General features: G+C 38.2%; 1 protein-coding gene across 2 annotated transcripts in view; it reads right to left on the minus strand.

Annotated features, from left to right (window-relative positions):
• The window catches only part of FECH (ferrochelatase), a 50,186-nt gene that overhangs the window by 20,136 nt on the left and 11,025 nt on the right, over nucleotides 1-19,025 (minus strand). For both annotated transcript variants that reach the window (XM_036757449.1, XM_036757457.1), the window contains exons 3-5: nucleotides 12,544-12,663; nucleotides 11,328-11,476; nucleotides 715-849 (exon numbers count right to left, since the gene is read on the minus strand). In XM_036757449.1, coding sequence (XP_036613344.1) covers nucleotides 715-849; nucleotides 11,328-11,476; nucleotides 12,544-12,663 — 404 coding nt within the window. The remainder of the gene's footprint in view (nucleotides 1-714; nucleotides 850-11,327; nucleotides 11,477-12,543; nucleotides 12,664-19,025) is intronic.

Below are 19,025 nucleotides of genomic sequence, written 5' to 3' on the forward strand. Positions count from 1 at the left end.
CAAGACCCACAGTTTAAGAAGCACTGCAGACAGTCAGAATGCAGCCATGGCTAGAGTCTATTAAAGGCAGAGTGTAAACTTACAGTTTTTAAGTCCAGCAGCAGTTTAAGAGCAAAAAAACCAACCAGAAGACCTTAAGACAATTAAGCAAGATGCAAGCTTTCACTGTCTATGTGGGTGATGGCTATGTAAGAGACAAAACTCACCCACAATTAATGAGTTGGAGACTCCCAAATATGAATCAGTCTCTGTCATCACAGTCACAAGCTTGGGAAACATGAAACTGCACTACTTTCCACAATCAAGAACAATGACAAATGTGGGCATCTTTTCCTTGAAAATAGAAATAACTATGTCTCTTGGCTACCCTGCTAAGTTGAAAATGTAAGAAAATGATAAAAGCAAACAATACACAACTATAGGAAGCAGCTTAAGGTTCATCACTATTATAAAGCTGCACCGGAATACGCTCAGTGACTACCTTCTATTCACCATTTGTAACTCTCAGCGGTCCAAGCAACAACTCAAGTGAGAGATGAACCACGAGATTTCAAACAGACTGACCTGAACTCTTGGGTTTAAAGGAGCCAGGCTGGATTTGCCATTCAAATCTTAAGCGATTTACCCTTGCCTTTAGTGTTCTGGCTCACAGGTACATCATATTATTTTGGCTCGGAAATATTTAGTTTCCTGTTTTAAAAGAGATGCCCTTACCTGTGGTAGAACAGCTGTATTGTGGATACTGTGTGAAAGCAATAGCCCTTTCAAGTCCATCTTCCTCCATCTCTTCAATTGCTTCTTCTGTTAAAGGATGGACATACCGAAATCCAATGTAATATTTGTGAGGAGCTATTGAAAAGTACAAAAGGAGAGGAAAGAAAAAAAGTCATTTTTGTAGGATTTTTTCATATTACTCTGTTCAGAGTACAACATAACTTAAAAAAAGATAAAATAATTTCTGTGACACTGAACTTTCTAAGGCAGGGCTGTCCAACCTTAGGTTTTTATTGAAACAGCAGACAATATATTTTGATTTGCCATTTTAGTGAGAGCTCTGCAGTAGCTCGGCTTCGTTTACTAAAGAATTTATGTAAATTGCTATGCTTGTAGGCAGGCACATAAATCACACTGTGGGCCGCATTTTGGACAGCCCTGTTGTAAGGTACTATAATATTCCCTGATGCTTATCTTGTTGTTGATATGTACTTTCTGGGAGTAAAGTACAATTTTAATAACAGTTCTTTAAATTCAATTTTCCAGTTGCTTGCCGGGCATGAACTGGGACAATTCAAGAGCTCTCTCCTCCTTATAAACACACATCAGTTTATATAGATAAACACAAAAACAAGATGTCAAATTCCAAGAGGTCTTCTTCAGTCAATGTCCACTGATAATGAATGACTAGAATCGCTGCGGAATTTAACAAGCAAAGAAACGTATGCACACTGTGATTAGGTGCCATGCCACAGATCAGAATACCACTGGTACTGGTATCAACAACCATGACATCTGAAGGGGATGTTCTGGCTGTTCTGTGGCCACATCTTTTTATTCTCTCTCCACCATCTCTTTCTTACTACCCCCCTTAACCCTTTCTTCCTCATCCTTTTCTAAGAGGATACAAATAAAGCTTTCTTAGTGCTCATTTTAAGCTTACATGTGCAAGTTTCAAGCCAATCAAGGTTACTTTTCAAACGGTTAGAAGGAAAAGTATTTAAAAAGAAAACACAACGAGTAGTCAGATTGCAACAGGGAGCATCAAAGTTAGACCCTAGGAAATAACAATGATCTTTTCCTGCTTATACAAAAATCTACTAAAAACCTAGGCACCAGAATTTCCAGGAAAGGGAATTAAGTCACCAACAGAGTGTGCAGAATATCATTCTTTACAGACTGCTGTAAGGAATCCACTGCATCGAAGGAACAAATCATGCCCAATATGAGCTGGGACAGGAGTGCAAATGGTCCCTCAAGATGCCCTGGCCACGTGTCTGTGACAGGCAGCTTGGTGTAGCAGAGAGCACCTGAGTTCAAGTCTAGAGCCCTGGTAAGTAAATGAGTAACAGTATGAACTGACCTAAGTCATTTACCCTCTCTGAACCTGAGCTTTCTTATCTATAAAATGACTAATCATATTTGCACAACCTACTTCACAAGATAGCTGTAAGGATGAAATGAGGAAACGCAATGTGTATCATCATCAAGAGACACTATAGTTTATACAAGCTACAATAACTTCTTTCAGGCAGAAGCCAAAGTGAGCTGCTGTTCAGCTATACGAGGAGAAACTATACTGGAAGATGAAATACAAATGTATAACTGTTCTAATACCATGTAGTTAATGAGGAAAGTGCCAGCTGTCCTTTAAAAATAACATCAAGTCCCTATTTTTCAGTTACTCCAGATGATTTGAAATATTACAGCCCAGATTTATGTGGGCTTTGCTTTCTAATCTGTTTTGCAACAATACAATGATCAGTCTGACATTGTAAAGTCGCTGAATGTTGTAGGTCATCAACCATTTGCTAACATTTTCTTTTCACCTGCCTGGCATCTGAAAATTGTAGACCAAATATCTGAGGTCAGGGAGTTCCCCAAATGATGCAGACTAAATGAGGTGTGGAAGCTGCACTGACAGATAAAGGCAGGGTGGGTAACCACATACTGAAGTTAGAGAGAGCCAAATGCCTTGGAAAGAACAGATAATGCTTCCTGAACAGTCAATTTAAAGAGAGCTCATGAAAACCCATTTTAGAAAAAGTGACTACAAGATCTCCTCGATAGGACTAGTCTAAGAAATTACAATGAGTGTTAATCAAATATAATTACAGACTCTGAACAATATAGACTGGCTTAACTTTGTGGATGTTACTAAGGGAAATGGGAAGAAAATATTAGAAAACTCACAAATGTTAATGAATATTAATATAAAATATAATATCAATTAAGTGATGAGAGCCACGAAAAATCCAACTTTTAAGCTATTTGATCATAACTGTGACTAAGAAATAAAAAGCAAATAAACTGAATTTTTTATACAATAAAACTATTCATTTAGATTTTAATTTGTAATTTACAATAATTCAAATATAATTCTTTGAATGCAAAACTAGAAGTAGTATAATTTGCTATTTTTATGTTTAACTATTAGTATGCAAAGTAAACGAATAGTTTACTATTGTACAATAGTACCTTTTTCACTGAATTTTCTTCTTTTGCTTATCAGCACCTTGTTATTTGGATTTTCTACTTTTCTCCTATACTTGAAACAACAAAGCACCCTGAGATAGAGCCAGAAGGTGGCATGTGCCAGGAAAGTCAAACCATTTTGACCACCACCTCCCCTCAAACTGACAGAGGCAACCCAGGACCCTGAACCCAAAAGCCCTGGGAAAAGCAATGCCTCCCAGACCACTATCCCTGTTTCAGGACCAGCCCCTGAAGTCATCATCCTATTAAGCAACCCCTAAGAAAATGAGACCTAAAAACTGCTTCTGCAACAGCTAATCTCCCCTCCCAAGTCCATCCCATCCCTAACAACTACAAATGCCGAAGATACAGGATACTGTCGAATGGGTCAAAATCAGAAACAAAGACGTTTTTTGTCAGTGGAAAGGACTTTAAAGAAGGTGCTCTGTCATCTGCTTTCTCGCCATTGCAACCTAAAGACCACTGGATGTTTCCATCTGACTTGCAGCTAAAACTATATACATACCTATATCTACCCACCTACCTACCTATCTATCCTATGTATATTACAAACATACACAAAATTATTTGTGTTACATATGTTGTACATATACGTGTATGTATATATGTATATCTCTGTGTGTGTGTAGAATGTCTGACCTATAAGAACAAGAGCCACCTAAGAGCAGAGATTTTATCTGCTTTTTTATTTCTACCCCAGTACTTAGCACAGCACTTTGACTACAGTAAGTACTTAAATGCTTTTCATTCATTCACTCATTGACCCACTAATTATACACATACAATTTATTCCAAAGATTTGAGGCAATTCTGAAAACACCCATGCTAGCTAACAGCTCTGTTTCCACAAATAGTAGGAAGATATTCTTAAAAATACTGGTACCTGTTCACGCTCTTCATACTGTATATATCTTTCACTATAAAGAGCTGACATTCAATACTCTGGCTTACAGTATACTCTATATACATTAACTCATAATGTAAATTTTATCCCAGATTAAACTGAAAACACTAGACTCCAAAATTTCCTGGGAAGTTAGGAAGTATCACTTTAAAATACCTTCTTCACAATTTAGTAGAAATGAAAAAAAAGGAAAAAGAAATTAGCTTCAGCAATATTTTCCATGAAGCACTAATTTATTTACCTTGTAATCTTGCTGTAAAGGAGTTGTAGTCAAATATAAGCAGAGAGAAAGTAACATCTTTCCATTGAGCACTTTAGAAGAACAGAATCTGAGAGCTGAAAGGGTGCTCAGTGGCCATCTCATCCAACCCACAGATGAAGGGAATCCTCACCCAACACACCCAACAAGACGTCATCCAACCTTTGCTTGAAGGCCTCTAAGGAGAGGGAAGATGGCGCCTCTTGCAGAAGGCCATTCCACTCTGGGGAAGCTCTAATTGCTAGGGAGTTTCCCGCCATCAAGCTTAACTAAATGTGCATCTCAGCACCTTCTATCCACTACTCCTGGTTCTTGCTCTCTGGGATCAAAGAGAACAAATCTAATCACCCCTCCCCTTGATAGACCTTCAAAGAAGGGCTCGAGGCAGCCCTTAAGGACAACTATCATGTCCTCCCTAAATCTTCTCTACCCCAGGTTAAACATTCCTACTTTCTTCAACCAATCATCAAATGTCAGCCTTCCACCTCATCTAATCCACATCTCTCCACTGTCTCTTAACCTCTGTTTGCTTCAGTTTCCTCATCTGTAAAATGGGGATAATAACAGCACCTGCCTCCCAGGGTTGTGAGGATCAAACAAGATAATAGGCACTATATAAATGTCAGCTATAATTTCTCTCCTTCTCCTCTTCCTACTCCCTCCTCCTCTTCCTCCTTCCCTTCCTTCTTCTGCTTCTTCATAAGAATACTATGAGATGTTTTATTGAAAGTTTTGCTAAAAATCTAAGTACCTTATATCCATAACATTCTTCTAATTTACTAGTTTGGTGATCCTGTCGAAAAAGGAAATTTGGGTAGAATGGCAAGGCCTGTTCGGATGAAGCCATACTGGCTCCTTGTGATCACTGCTTCCTTTTCTAGCTGTCTGCCAACCATCTCTTTAATGATCCACTCGAGAATTTTCCCAGGAAACAAAGTCAAGCTTACTGACCTTTAGTTTGCAGAGTGTTTTCTTTCCTTTTTGGAAAACTAGGATAAAATCTGCCCATCTCCAGTATAGTAATACTCCTCTTGTCTTCCATGATCTTCTGCCTATCACTGACAGCGGCTCAGCCATCACATCTGCCAGTTCTTTCAGGACTCAAGGATGTAGTTCACCTGGGCCAGGTAACTTGCACTCATCAAGCAAGGGCACTTAGTTACCCTGTAACTCTCTACTTAATCTTGGGTGTCAACTCTATTTGTTATTCTTGTTTTATCATTTCTTTGCAAAGAAAACACAAATAAAGTAAGAATTGAGAAGCTCTTTCTTCATCAGTTATCATCATCTTAATTAATCCATTCAAAAGTCTTATCTCTTATTTGATTCTCCTTCTTTCTCCCAATATAGCTAAAAACAAAATAAAACAAAAACAAACAAAAAGTCTAACCCTTTTTGTTGTCTTTAGTTTCTCTAGCCAGATAACAGCTCATTCAGAGCTTTATTTAGCATTCCTGAACTCATTACCTTTCCCTTCAAGCCCTCCCAGTTAATGTAGAGGGTACCAGCATCCTCCTAATCACCCAGGCTCACAACTTAGGTGTCAGCCTTGATTCCTCATTCTCAGGGACTCCACATAGCTCATCTGTTGTCAAGTCCTATCATTTCTACCTTTGCTTTGTCTCTCATGTGCATCCCCTTTCTCTCCTCCAACATAGCTGTCACCCCATCACAGGCCCTCATCACTTCATGCAAGGACACTGCAACGGCCTCCTGGTACAGTCTCCCTTTCTCAATTCTCTTCACCCTACACTCAGCCATCAAAGTGATCTTTTAAAATGCAAGTCTAACCATGTCATTCCCCTATTCAACAAACTACAGCAGCCCCTTATTGCCTCTAAGAGCAAATATAAAATCCTCAGTTCGGTTTTTGAAGCCCTGATTCATAACCTGGTCCCTTCATGCCTTCCCAGTCTTCCTACAGGTTACCCCTCTCCACATGATCCAATGACAATGGCGTCCTGGCTGTTCCTTGATCCTCTACTTTTCTCCTCTGTGCCTTTTCACTGTTTTCCCCCATGCCTGGGATGCTTCTCTTTCCTCATGTCCACATCTGGCTTCCTTCAAGCTTCAGTTCAAATTCTAACTTCAGAAGATGCCTTTCCCAGACCCTCTCAATACTAGTGCCTTCCTTCCTTTATATATCTCGCATGTACACGGCTGTTTGCAAGTTGTTTCACCTATTCAAATGTGAGTTACCCAAAAGTAGGGACTGTTTTTGCCTAGAGCTTAGCACAGTCCCTGTCACTTAGTAAATGCTTCTTGAAAAACCATTTCTACAGGACCATGCCATACTTTTCTATTCATCTTTTTTCACTTGGTCTTGCCTTCATCTTCTACACATTTCTTTTTCTTAATCCAAAATGGTTAGTGAATTCCCTGTGAATGCATACCAGTCTCTTCAGATAAATTCCATCTTTATTCCTCATTGGGATTATTTCCCTTTATGTAGTCATAATTTCATTCTTGAGTATCTCCCATCTCTCCTGGGCTGACTCCATGACTCTCCTGAAGCATTTTACTCCATGTGAGCTTACTTATCTTTTCTACAAACTCTTTGAAATCTTCTTTGCCAAAACCTATGTTATGTCAGATTGTGCCCAGATCTCCTTTCTCTATCACAGATTCTAAGAAGAAGGAGTCACTTTCCCCAAGGCTCTCATCATTTCCGCACTTATAACCAGCCCTAGTTTATTAGTGATAATCAGATGCAGAACAAAATTTCCCCCTGTTGGTTCCTCTACCTTTTAAAGAATGATAGAATGATATTATCACTAAATAAGTTGAGGCATTACTAAATATTCCACTTTTTGCAGAAAAAGAGAGACAGCTCTAGCAGTTGTGTGGATAACTGAAACCCCCACCTCATACACACCCCTACTACATCATGTCTCTGTGCCACACTACGATCTGCTTCTCAAGCTCATTAATTACCTCCTTCTGTCCAAGTGGCCTATAGTTTACTCCAAACCACTTCTGTTTCTTCCTTTTTTTGATCTTTACCTAAATATTCTCCAACATATTCCTCATTCTGGTTCTTCACATGAATATACCATCTTAATACACAATGCCACCTCACCTGCCTTTTACTTATACTGTTTCTTCTGAATAAAATACAGCTATCCAGAGCAATAGTCCAATCATGGACTATTCATCTCACCAAGTCTAAGCGACACCTAAGGGGTCCATTTGCCTCATTAAGTTAGGACCTCTTGTTCTTATTAGCTGTTACTTAAACTACGGGCACACATCTGTACATAGGCATTTGAGGCCACGGATTTTACCACGGTCTCCTTTCTAGGCTTTTATTTCCTATTAATTTCTGGGCACCTCAGTTGCTATTCCTCTTCTTTATTCTTTCTGGCTACTATATACTATATACTACTATAGCCCATAACTTGAGGAATATTCACTGGCAGTCTTCCCCATCTTTTTTAGTTTAAAGCCCTTTTGATTAGATTTCCAAGACACCTAGAAAACACATTTGAACCAAATTTTGTTAGGTGTACTCCAACTCTGATCAGAAGTCTGTTGACCTTATATTGTAAGCCACTATCCAAATGAAATCCTCAGCAAACCTTTTTCGAGCTCTTCACTTCCCAAATTAATTTCCTCTTTTATATCTCTTCCTTTCAATGGTCAAGTGAGGAAAACACAACCTCTGACCCTGTAATCTTCAACTGATCACCTAAGACTTCATAATCATTGGCAATACTTTTTAAGTTCCCTCTAGAAGTTCTGCTCAGAATGAAGGGATACAACTTAGAGACTGTTTTATTCACCTGAAACAATGCTAAGATGATCCCATCACTATTATCATTATCAGACCTAGCATATACATCATATAATTCAATGCAATTTGACAAATACTTATTAAAGACCAACTATGTATAAAGCAGGTAGCGTAGCAGTTAAAAAGGAGGGCCAGCCATGGAGACCTGGGTTCACATCCTGCTTCTGACATATAATACCTTTAAGACCATGGGCAAGCCAATGAAATATCCCAGGAAAATCTCTAAGATTATAAATAACATTGGTGGAGGCAATTAGACACCAGGATTTCTTTACACTGATGAAACTTTTCCATCCTCCATTCCCTAAATGTACAAGGAATATACTGCCTTTCTCCTAAGATTTCAAAGCATTTTCCAGACTCATTTAACATTATGGGCTTTTGTCTACATAGCCAGATGATAGTGTTAAGTCAATTATTGCTTCTGAGAACTCTGAGAAGATGCCAGTAACTTTTTTGTAACTGTTCCCAACAGAAGAAATGCCCAAACTACCATCTCTTTCGTCATTTTGATCTCCTCTTCCAACTTTCCCTGACATGTAGGGGAAAGCAAAAGTTGTCTCTAAAATGAAGTGAAGAAATATGGGGGGGGGGGGCAGCTAGGTGGTGCAGTGAGTAGAGCACTGGGCCTTGAGTCAGGAGGACCTGAGTTCAAATGCGGCCTCAGACACTTGACACTTACTAGCTATGTGACCCTGGGCAAGTCACTTAACCCCAATTTTCCTGCCTTCCCCCTCAAAAAAAAAAGAAAGAAAGAAATTTGGGAAGAAGAAACTCTGTGCTGAGGCCCTTACTGTCACTGGACCATGGACACAGCTCCAGGGTAGTATGATACCGAAAAAAAAAATTCATCATCAACACTTGCAGTTAATAGCCTTTTATGGTTATAAACTCCTATTTATAATCTTCCTTGTTCCTCAAAACAACCTTGTGAGATAAGTGATATAAATGTCATTATCTTCATTTTACAGATGAGGAAACAAAACTGAAGCTCAGAGATGTTAAGTGAATTGCCCAAGATCATACAGCTAGTAAAGTGGCAAAAAAACAAAACAAAACTGGTTTTGAACCCAGATGTTTTGACTCCTGTATTCAATGTTCTTCCCACTATAGCAGGCCCAAAGAGCTTCACTTCTGCTCTGAATGAAACTATACTGAATTAAGTTTCCTTAATTCCACCAACAACTTGTGTGACTAGCAATATAACAGCTTTGTGGATTCATTGGTACAAAAATAATTTCCACCCCTATCTACCTCAAAAAATAAGGATAGAATACCTTTGCTATTTAGAGATAATAAGTGATATTTTACAGTATTTGTGAAACATCTTTACAGCAATTATTGTCATAACAGCATGAATGTCTCCAACCAGGGGTAAAATTTCCCAGAAAAAGAGCCAATAACGCAGACTTAATCCTCCAATCCACAAGGTTGTAATTTTTCTTTACATTAACACATGTGAGTGAAAATGATTAGCCATCCCAGACTGGGGGGCCATAATGCAGGACATTTTCTGGGACACTATAATAATGGACAGAAAATTGAAATCTAAGATTGTCCTGTCTAATCTGAGATGTCTAATCATTTTACCCTCGTAGTAAGAGAAGGCCCTTCTCTCCCTCATCTATATTCTAGCCTGACCTCTTTGCTTGTACCTGACAACTTTGAGCCTATTATGGTGATGGGTGCTATAGTAACACATAAACAGATAAAAATGGCACTTTGTGCTTTCACTTTCCTCTACAGACAGCATAGTAATTGCAGATCTAATTTGTGTTAAACCTTTTATCAGTGATAAACTGTTAATGACTACAGAGTTCGTTCCCAATCGAGTAGGTGTGAGTGGAGGTCAGCCAAACCTCCTTCACCCAACATTTAAGAAGATGCATTGTGGCATTTGAAACGGAACTGTGTAAGAAATGCCCTTGAGCTACGGCTAAAGCCAAGAAACACACCCAACATCCAGGAATGCAACTGAACAATTTTCCAAGTGAGCTGATATGCTGGACACAATGGGAAAAAACAGCTTCTCAAAGTGCTGGAAGAGGCTGACAAAAGTCTTCTCAGGCTGCTCCAAGAAGAGCCGACCTTTTCCCTCCATCCAACCTTGCATGGCCAGAATCTCTCCTTATGAAATTATTTTTGCCCTCACTCTCTGAAATGCATTTTCCTTTCCTGCATCTGATATATTTACTTCCTATTCATGACTTGGTGAGATGTTTATATAGCTAACTGTCCTATACATCTACATCTGTGCCAGCATGAAATGTCCTAGATAAGCAATCACATGGGAGATACGAGAGCTACATTCTTCATACAGTATCTACTACAGTGGCATGTGCAAGTATAATTTAATAAATGTTTATAAATGATTATATCACCTAACCCTAGAAGTAGTAGTTCGCTAGCAATGTCATGATTTAACTTGGCTCTAAACATTAATTGTGTTAGCAGCCTACTCAGAAGGAAAAGGTTGTGGGCTAAATAAGTAACACATATCCTACATACTTCTTACAAAGTCAATTTATTGCCCTTACAAAAAAACCTCTACTCACAGAAGTTGGGATTTTTTCTCTTTTTTTGTTGTTGTCGAGTCATTTTTCAATAACGTCCAACTCTCCATCACCCCATTTGGGGTTTTCTTGGCAAAGATACTAGAGTGGTTTGCCATTTCCTTCTCCAACTCATTGTACAGATGAGGAAACAGAGGCAAACAGGGTTAAGTGACTTGCCTAGGGTCACACAGGTGAATGTCTGAGGACAGATTTGAACTCTGGAAGATGAGTCTTCCTGACTCCAGGCCCTGCGCTCTATCAATTGTGCCACCTGGCTGCCCTTGACTTTTCTCTGTAATGCAATTTATCTTTATAAAGCCTCTGATTTCCTTTTCAAACCAAGCATCTGGGCTTTTTAAAAAAAAATCTATATTGTAGGAACTCCAAGAGAAGATAGACTAAAAGATATGCATTAACTCCATAAAGAATAGAGTTCAGGGCTCCTATCCTCCTTCCCCACCAAAACACACTATAAGATCTGTGTTAACATGTGTAATGATACACACGCACACACATGCACAGAGGTATACACTCATTACATTTGTTATTCAATTTTTTAACCCTCCTGAAATAAATATGCTAATATGTATTTCATTAACAAGGTACCTGTATGTGGAGAAAGCTCATCCAGAAGCTTTATCATGGATTCTCCTTGCGTGGTAGTCCACTTTTTGATTGGTGAACCACCTCCAATCTTACGGTACTGCTCCTGAATTTTGGGTGTGCGACGCTTGGCGATGAATCGGGCCAGTTTGCTAAATCATTCAACATTCAGGTAAGTTGACTTTACTTCACCTTAGCAGGCTAAGAAACATTTTCACCCAAGAAAGAAAACAAACAAACAAACCAAAAACGAAGAGACTAACCAGATAAACTGAAAAATCCATCAGCCAGATCACTGGGAAAAGTTAGCTCTTTTGGCCCAGAGTAGCAGAGCAGAGCCAGACATTTCTGACAATCATCTGCTCCATCTCTGCTACACAGGCCACTCTGGCAACACACCCTGAAATCATACCTGACTGTAGTTCCAAACCAACTGATCAGTTTGGGGGAAGAGTTGCTCTCTTACAGAAAATCTTTTGGTTCCTGAATAAGCTATAACATGGGAGGTCAAGCTATGCACAAAACCTCTGTACAAACTTTTAAAAACCTACACATTCACAATACAAATGAGTGGCAACCACTGCTTTACTAAATATTTAGCTAGGAAGCAGTTTAGTTACAAAGGCATGCCCCACTTAATGCTGATCCAAACAACATTATTTCACAACCTTGTTTATAAATTCTAACAAAACCCCTTAAAAGAATACACATTTGTAATATTTATAACACTGTTCCTATTAAACAGTTACTCCTGTAATGATGTTTTGCCTAATGTGCTTTCACAGAACCAATTAAAGAGGATATGCCTATGTAAGCATGGTGCCTTATACAGAGTAGGCACTTAATAAATGTTTCTTAAACTGATATGAAGCAAATAACAGATATTTATGAGGCAATTTGGATTTGGATTTCTGGGACTAATTATTTAAACAGGGTATATCTGCTCTGTGGAGGAAAGGGTCAGACAAGAAGATACACATATAATTCATTCTTTTCATGTGGAATTCTTCCCATGTTATTTCCTACCAACTTAAATAATAAAACAACTCTACCAGCGTCTCCATCCCCCCCAAAAGAAAAAAAAACTGTTATTAAAATAATCATGATAAAAGTAACATGCTTTCGTTAGCAAACATTGATATGCTTAAAGGCTAAAAAAAAGTTCTTAAAAGTTCTAAAAATACCGAGATACAAGGCTACAGAGAGATGGATATCTTACTCTTGTACAGGAAGTGACATTAGGTCTCTGTCCAGGAAAAGCCTCAGTAGGAAGTCATGAACTTCTCCCAATGTCTCTGGGCCTCCCATGTTTAGCATTAATACTCCTGTTTTAGGCTTCCTATATAAAATAATATAAAAGTTGGTATAAAAATGTTCTTATTTTCCTTTAGAGCTTAAATATACTTAAGCTACCACTATCTCACCAAACTTTAATATAATATATGGAATATATTCTTGTATAAAAATATGAGTTAAAATATAAGGATTCATTTACCACAATTATTCATGTTAATAATTAAATATACATCAAGCTACCATCACTTCCTATCATTAACTCTCACAGCTCTGCACTCTCTTTATCATGAAATTTATCCAATGATGAAGGTAAGGTCCTAGGCTTCAGCCCAGACTGAATATGAAAAATCTTGGATATATACAGAGGGGGTAATACAATAATGAACCAATTTTCATGACTTTCAGCCTTGAAACTGAATTTATTTAGTATTTTATTTTTTCTCCAGTTACATATAAAAACAATTTTTAACATTCATTTTTAAAATTTTGTGCTCCAAATTCTCTCCCTTCTTCCCTCCCCACTCTCCTTCATTAAGAAGGCAAGCAATTCGATATAGGTTATACATGTGTAGTCATGCAAAACATTTCCATATTAGTCATGCTGTGAAAGAAAACATAGTCAAAGAAAAACTCAAGAAAAATAAAGAAAGTTAAAAAAGTATGCTTCAATCTGTATTCAGACACCATCAGTTCATTCTTTGAAAATGGACAGCATTTTTCATCATAAGTCCTTTAGAGTTGTCTTGGATCATTGTATTTCAGCCTTGAAACTGAAATGAGGCTCAGTCTTTTTTGAGGCTGAGAGTCAAGTCAAAAATATAAAACTGGCCAGAAAAAAACTGCCCGGCAGAGATGAATTTATCCTTGGGTTCTACTAAACAATCTTTGTCTTTACTACAATTCAAGATTTCATAATACAAGGTAATTCGATGAAACTTCAAGTTGGCTATTTTTTTCTAAGTTACTCTTCTTGCATATGACTAGCTATAAAATTTCCTCCTTCAAAATATGGTTGCCAGATACCATCCACATAGACCACAGAGTAATTAATCCCAGTTCCAAAAACCTCTACAAATTTATACATGCCTTTCTTACTGTTTTCCCTACTCTTCCATCATGTTTTTGTTAGCCAATTAATTTTTTTGTTTTTAAATTTTATTTTTTGAACTTAAACACCAAGTGAAAAAGAACACAGAGAACAGAAAAAGCCTATATAAAACATGATTCTTTATTTCATACCACCTATTTTTAAAGTGTATAATAATTCTACATGTTACTTTCAAAACTGCCCTGCTTATCTGTGCTTCCCTCTGAACTTCCTTTTATTCTCTTCTGTGCATTTTTAAAAATGGTTCAATGGCCCTCTTTCAGGGGGAGGGCTTCAGTGTCGCTGCCCCTTTCTCCCTAACCTAGTTCCCAATTAAAAATTGAAACGGGGAAAAACAAATTAAACCCTTGCACAAATTAAGTATAGTCAAACAAAATGCATCTACACAGTGCCTCTGTACCTATTACAGTCTGTCATCTCTAACATGTTTCAACATCTCTCCTCTCAAGACATGCATTGGTCAGGTGTTTTATTTTACAATGCTGTTGTCCTTGTACAAATTCTTCTCAAGGTTATACTAATTTCACTCTGAATCACTGCCTGTCACCCAATATTCTCTAACAGTAAACATGCTTGCTCTTGTCTCTCCTCTGACCATTCCCTTTTAGTTTCCTTTGCTGAATCATCATGCTGTTGCCATCCACTATTCCAAAGTTTGGTGAGATTCTTCTCTTTTTCTCCTTCTGTGTTGGTGATGTCATCAGCTTGCATTGCTTTAATTAGTATTTCTATGCAGACAGTTCCCAAATCTATATATCCCGCCCTAATCTCTCCCCTGAGGTTGAGTTCTGCATCACAAAATGTCTCCTGGGCATTTCTATCTCCCATTGGCACTTCAAACTCAACATGTCCAAAATGGATATTGTTATATTTTTCATCAAAACTTTTCCTCCCTCCAAAGTTCTCTAATCCTGGCGAGGACACCACCATCCTTCTAGTTACCCGGGTTCTCAACCTTGGTATCATTCCTGATCCCTCCCTCTTCCTTACCCTAAATATACAATCAGTTGGTGAACTGGTAATGCCACAACTGCAACTTCTCTTGGATCTCTCTGCTCCCTTCTCTCTACTTACCCAGCTTATATCCTAGTTCAAGATTTCATCACTTCTGAAAAGGATTATTGCAATAACTTACTCATTTTCATTTTCCTGCTTCTAGTCTCTCCCCCACCTCCAATCCATCCTCCATACAGTTGTCAAATTGTCATTCCTAACACATATCTGACCATGTCATTCACGTACTCAAAAATCAGTGATTTCTTCTCTCATCTTTAAAAAAAAAAGTACCAGTTCCTCAGTCTAGGACTGAAGGCCCTTAACGATCCAACTCCCATTTATCTTTCTAGTCTGATTTCATATTACTTTACTCCATTAGTCAAACTGACCTACCCGATGTTTTCCAAATTCAGTACTTTACTTTCTACCATCCATGGCTTTGATTTTATAAAAAAAAATTAATTTTCTCTCTGTCTCACCTTCCCTCCACTGAAAAATAAAAGAAAAACAAAACTTTTGTAAAAAATATCCATAGTTAAGCAGAGCAAATTCCTATATTGGTCATGTAAAAAAAAAATCTATCTTATTCAGCATCCTGATTCCATCACTTCTGTCAGAAGGCAAGTAGCAAAGCTTCATCACTGGTCCTCTTGTAACATGGTTGGTCATTGCATTGACTGGAGTTCTTTCAGAGTTGTTTATTTCTACAGTGTTGTTATTTTATGAATTGTTCTCCTGGTTGTACTCACATCATTCTGCATTCTTTCACAAACAGTATCCCAGGTTTCACTGATACTATCCCTTTCATCATTTCTTACAGTACTACAGAATTCCATTACATTTATATTTCATAATTTGTTCAGCCATCCCCCAATTAATGGGTGCGCCTTTAGTTTCCAGTTCTTTGACACCACAAAAAGAACTACTGTTTTGTGTGTTTGAGTCCTTTTCATCTTCCTGCTTCTGTCACTGATCTCTTTAGAGTAAAGGACTAGTAATGGTATTGCTGGGTCAGAAAGTATGCAGTTTAGTGATTTAGTGGTCATAGTTCCTAACTGATTCCCTACATTACTAGACCAAGTCACTGCTCTACCTGGTGCCATTAATGCGACAGTTTTCTCATAGCTCTTCCAACATTTGTCACCTCCCTTTTCATGAACTTTGCCAATCTGAGGGGCAACTTCAAAGTCACTTAATTTTTATTTCTCTAATTATTAATTATTTAGAGCATTTTTTTTTCTTAAGTGGCTATTGACAGCCTGGATATCTTCCTTTGAAAAAATTGCCTGGTCATTTCCTTTGTTCATTTATCAATTGGGGAATGGCTCTTATTATTATAAATTTGAATCAGTTTCTTATGTATCTTAGAAATGATACCTTAAATCTTCAGTAACTTTGCACAGACTTCTCTCATTTCTGGAATTAATCAATCAACAAGCATTTATTAAGCACCTACTATGTTCCACGCATCGTCCTAGCCAGGGGTGAGGAACCTGTGGTCTCGAGGCTTCATGTGGCCCTCTAGGTCCTCAAGTGCAGCCCTTTGACTGAATCCAAACTTCACAGAACAAATCCCCTTAATAAAAGGATTTGTTCTGTAAAGCTTGAACTCTGTCAAAAGGACCTAGACTCAAGGACCTAGAAGGCCACATGTGGCCTTGTAGCTAAAGCCTGGAGGGGAGGGGGAAAAAAAGAACAAAGTAAAAAGTGTGCAGCAGATAACAAAGAAAACTTAAAGGAAGCAAAGAAAAAATGAACAGTTTTTAACACAATGTGTAGTATTTATTATATAGGCTTTCTTGAAATGGAAATGTATTGCTATATATTTTGAATCCTCTCATGTTCTGCTGTGCACATGACATGCTATTTTTTCCTTTTATTTTGTATTTAAGTTTCAATATTTAAGTTTATAACATTTCTTTTTTCTTTTCTTTATTGTGTACTTAAGTTTTAGTATTTAAGTCTAAAATTTTAAAAAATTGGAAAAAAAATAAACGTTTCCTGACTAAAACATTTGTTGAAATGAATTAAAGGTCTAGCCAGGAAAATCAAAGTCACAGCCTTCCATCATCCTCTCCCCCCAGACTAAAATTCTGATTATTCCTGATGCCACTCAGAAGAATATAAGCTATGGCAGAATATCAGTTAAAAGGAGGAAAAAATGCTGGGCAAGAGGTATTTCACTTTAAAAGTGCCAAAATATTGATTTATCATCACTGCTCAGGTGCTAATTGGGGATCCATCTCCTAGATTTCAATGAGTTCCTTTTGACAATTCAAGAACTAAATCCACTTAAATATAGTACAAGACAGACCTTTTACTGACTTCTTCCTTTCTTTCCACCCAGTTAATGGTGTTATAGCAAAATATTTTTTAAAAAGTCATTTAGATCATCATTTTAAAAGAAAGTCCCTGTCAATGCTTTTTAAAAAGTAGATAATAGGGAGTGGAGCCAAGATGGCAGAGTAAAGGCAGGAACTTGCTTGAGCTCTCCCCCAAGCCCCTCCAAATACCTGCAAAAAAAATGACTCTAAACAAATTCTAGAGCAGTAGAATCCACAAAAAGGCAAAGTGAAACAAATTTGCATCCCAAGACAACATGGAAGGTCAACAGGAAAGGTCTGCTGCACCAGGCTGAAAGAGAAGCACAGTCCAGCACAGGCCACACCAGCACAGACCAGGCCGCAGCAAACCTGTGGCAGGCCTCACTGACGCTGTGGAGGTTTCCAGACTTCTCAACCCACAAATGCCAAGGACAACTTGGAAGGTAAGTAGGAAAGGTCTGTCAGACCTGGGTGTGAGAGGAGTACAGTCCAGCCCTGCCTCCAGCACAACCCCAGGCCAGCAAACCAGGAGGAGGCCTTGGGAGTGACTGAATCAGTGGTGGCAGCAGCAGCAGCAGTGTCAGCGGCTGCTTCCAGAGCTCTCAGCCCACAGATGGTAAGGGGACTGAACAACTGGTCTGCAGAAGATTACTGGGGTCTCTCTGCTAGTACTGAGGCAGGACTTGCTTTGCCCATACTTGGATCTGGGTCATAGCCCTGGGGTGGGGAGGAATACTAGCATAGAAGAGCTTGGGACAGCAGTGGAGAGGGGACCCTCCTCACAGTTCCAGGATGGAAAAGGGTGTTTGTGGTCACCCACTGACCAGAGCACAGGTCAGGAGAAGAGAAACTACCTCTCCTTATATCATCCCACCTTGGAAGAACTAAAACTTACAGGTCCCTAGAAGTATCTCTGAAAAGAGCTGCACCAAACCCCTGAAGCTTGGGACTGTATACCCTCCACACCAGAAGCAGAGCCCTACCTTAACAATGAGTTAAAAAGTCAAGTAATAGGCTGGGAATATGAGCAAACAATGGAAAAAACTCAAGACTATAGAAACTTACTTTGGTGACAAGGAAGAGCAAAACACACACTCAGAAGAAGATAACAAAGTCAAAACTCCTGCATCCAAAGCCTCCAAGAAAAATATGAATTGGTCTCAGGCCATGGAAGAGTTCAAAAAGGATTTGGAAAATCAAGTAAGAGTAGTAGACATATCAAGAATTATGTCAAATTTATAAAAATAAGAGCCATTTCCCAATTGATAAATGATCAAAAGATAATAAGCAGCTTTCAGATGAAGTCATTAAAGCTGTCTATAGCCATATAAAAAATATTCTAACTCACTATTGATTGGAGAAATGCAAAAACAGTTCTGAGGTACTACTTCATACCTACTGGATTTGCTAATAGGACAGAAAAGGTAAATGACAAATACTGCAGGGGATGTGGGAAAAATGAGATATTAATGGACTGTTGTCAGAGTTGTGAATTGATTAAACCATTCCATAGAACAATTTGGAACTATGCCCAAAAGAGATAAAAAACAAAAAGGAAAAGGACCTATATGTACAATAATATTTATAGCAGCTCTTTTCTGGTGGTAAAGAATTAGAAATTGAGGGGATGCCCATCAACTGGAGAATGGCTGAACGAGTCATGGTATGTAATTATGATGGAATGCTATTGTACTATAAGAAATGATGAACAGAATGTTCTCAGGCAACCTGGAAAGACTTGCATGGGTTGATGCAAAGGAAAATGTACTGGATACAAAGTAACAGCAATATTGTAAGATGATCAGCTGTAAATGTCTTAGCTATTCTCAACAATAGAACTATCCATGACAACTCTGAAGGACTTAGGATGAAAAATGCTACCCATCCTCAGAGAAAGAACTGATGGTGTCTGAATACAGATTGAAGCATACTTTTTTTCATTTTTTAATTTTTCTTAAGTTTTTTTGCCTTTTTTTC

Source organism: Trichosurus vulpecula, chromosome 1, assembly GCF_011100635.1.
Source record: "Trichosurus vulpecula isolate mTriVul1 chromosome 1, mTriVul1.pri, whole genome shotgun sequence".
In the NCBI taxonomy this organism is placed as follows: domain Eukaryota; kingdom Metazoa; phylum Chordata; class Mammalia; order Diprotodontia; family Phalangeridae; genus Trichosurus; species Trichosurus vulpecula.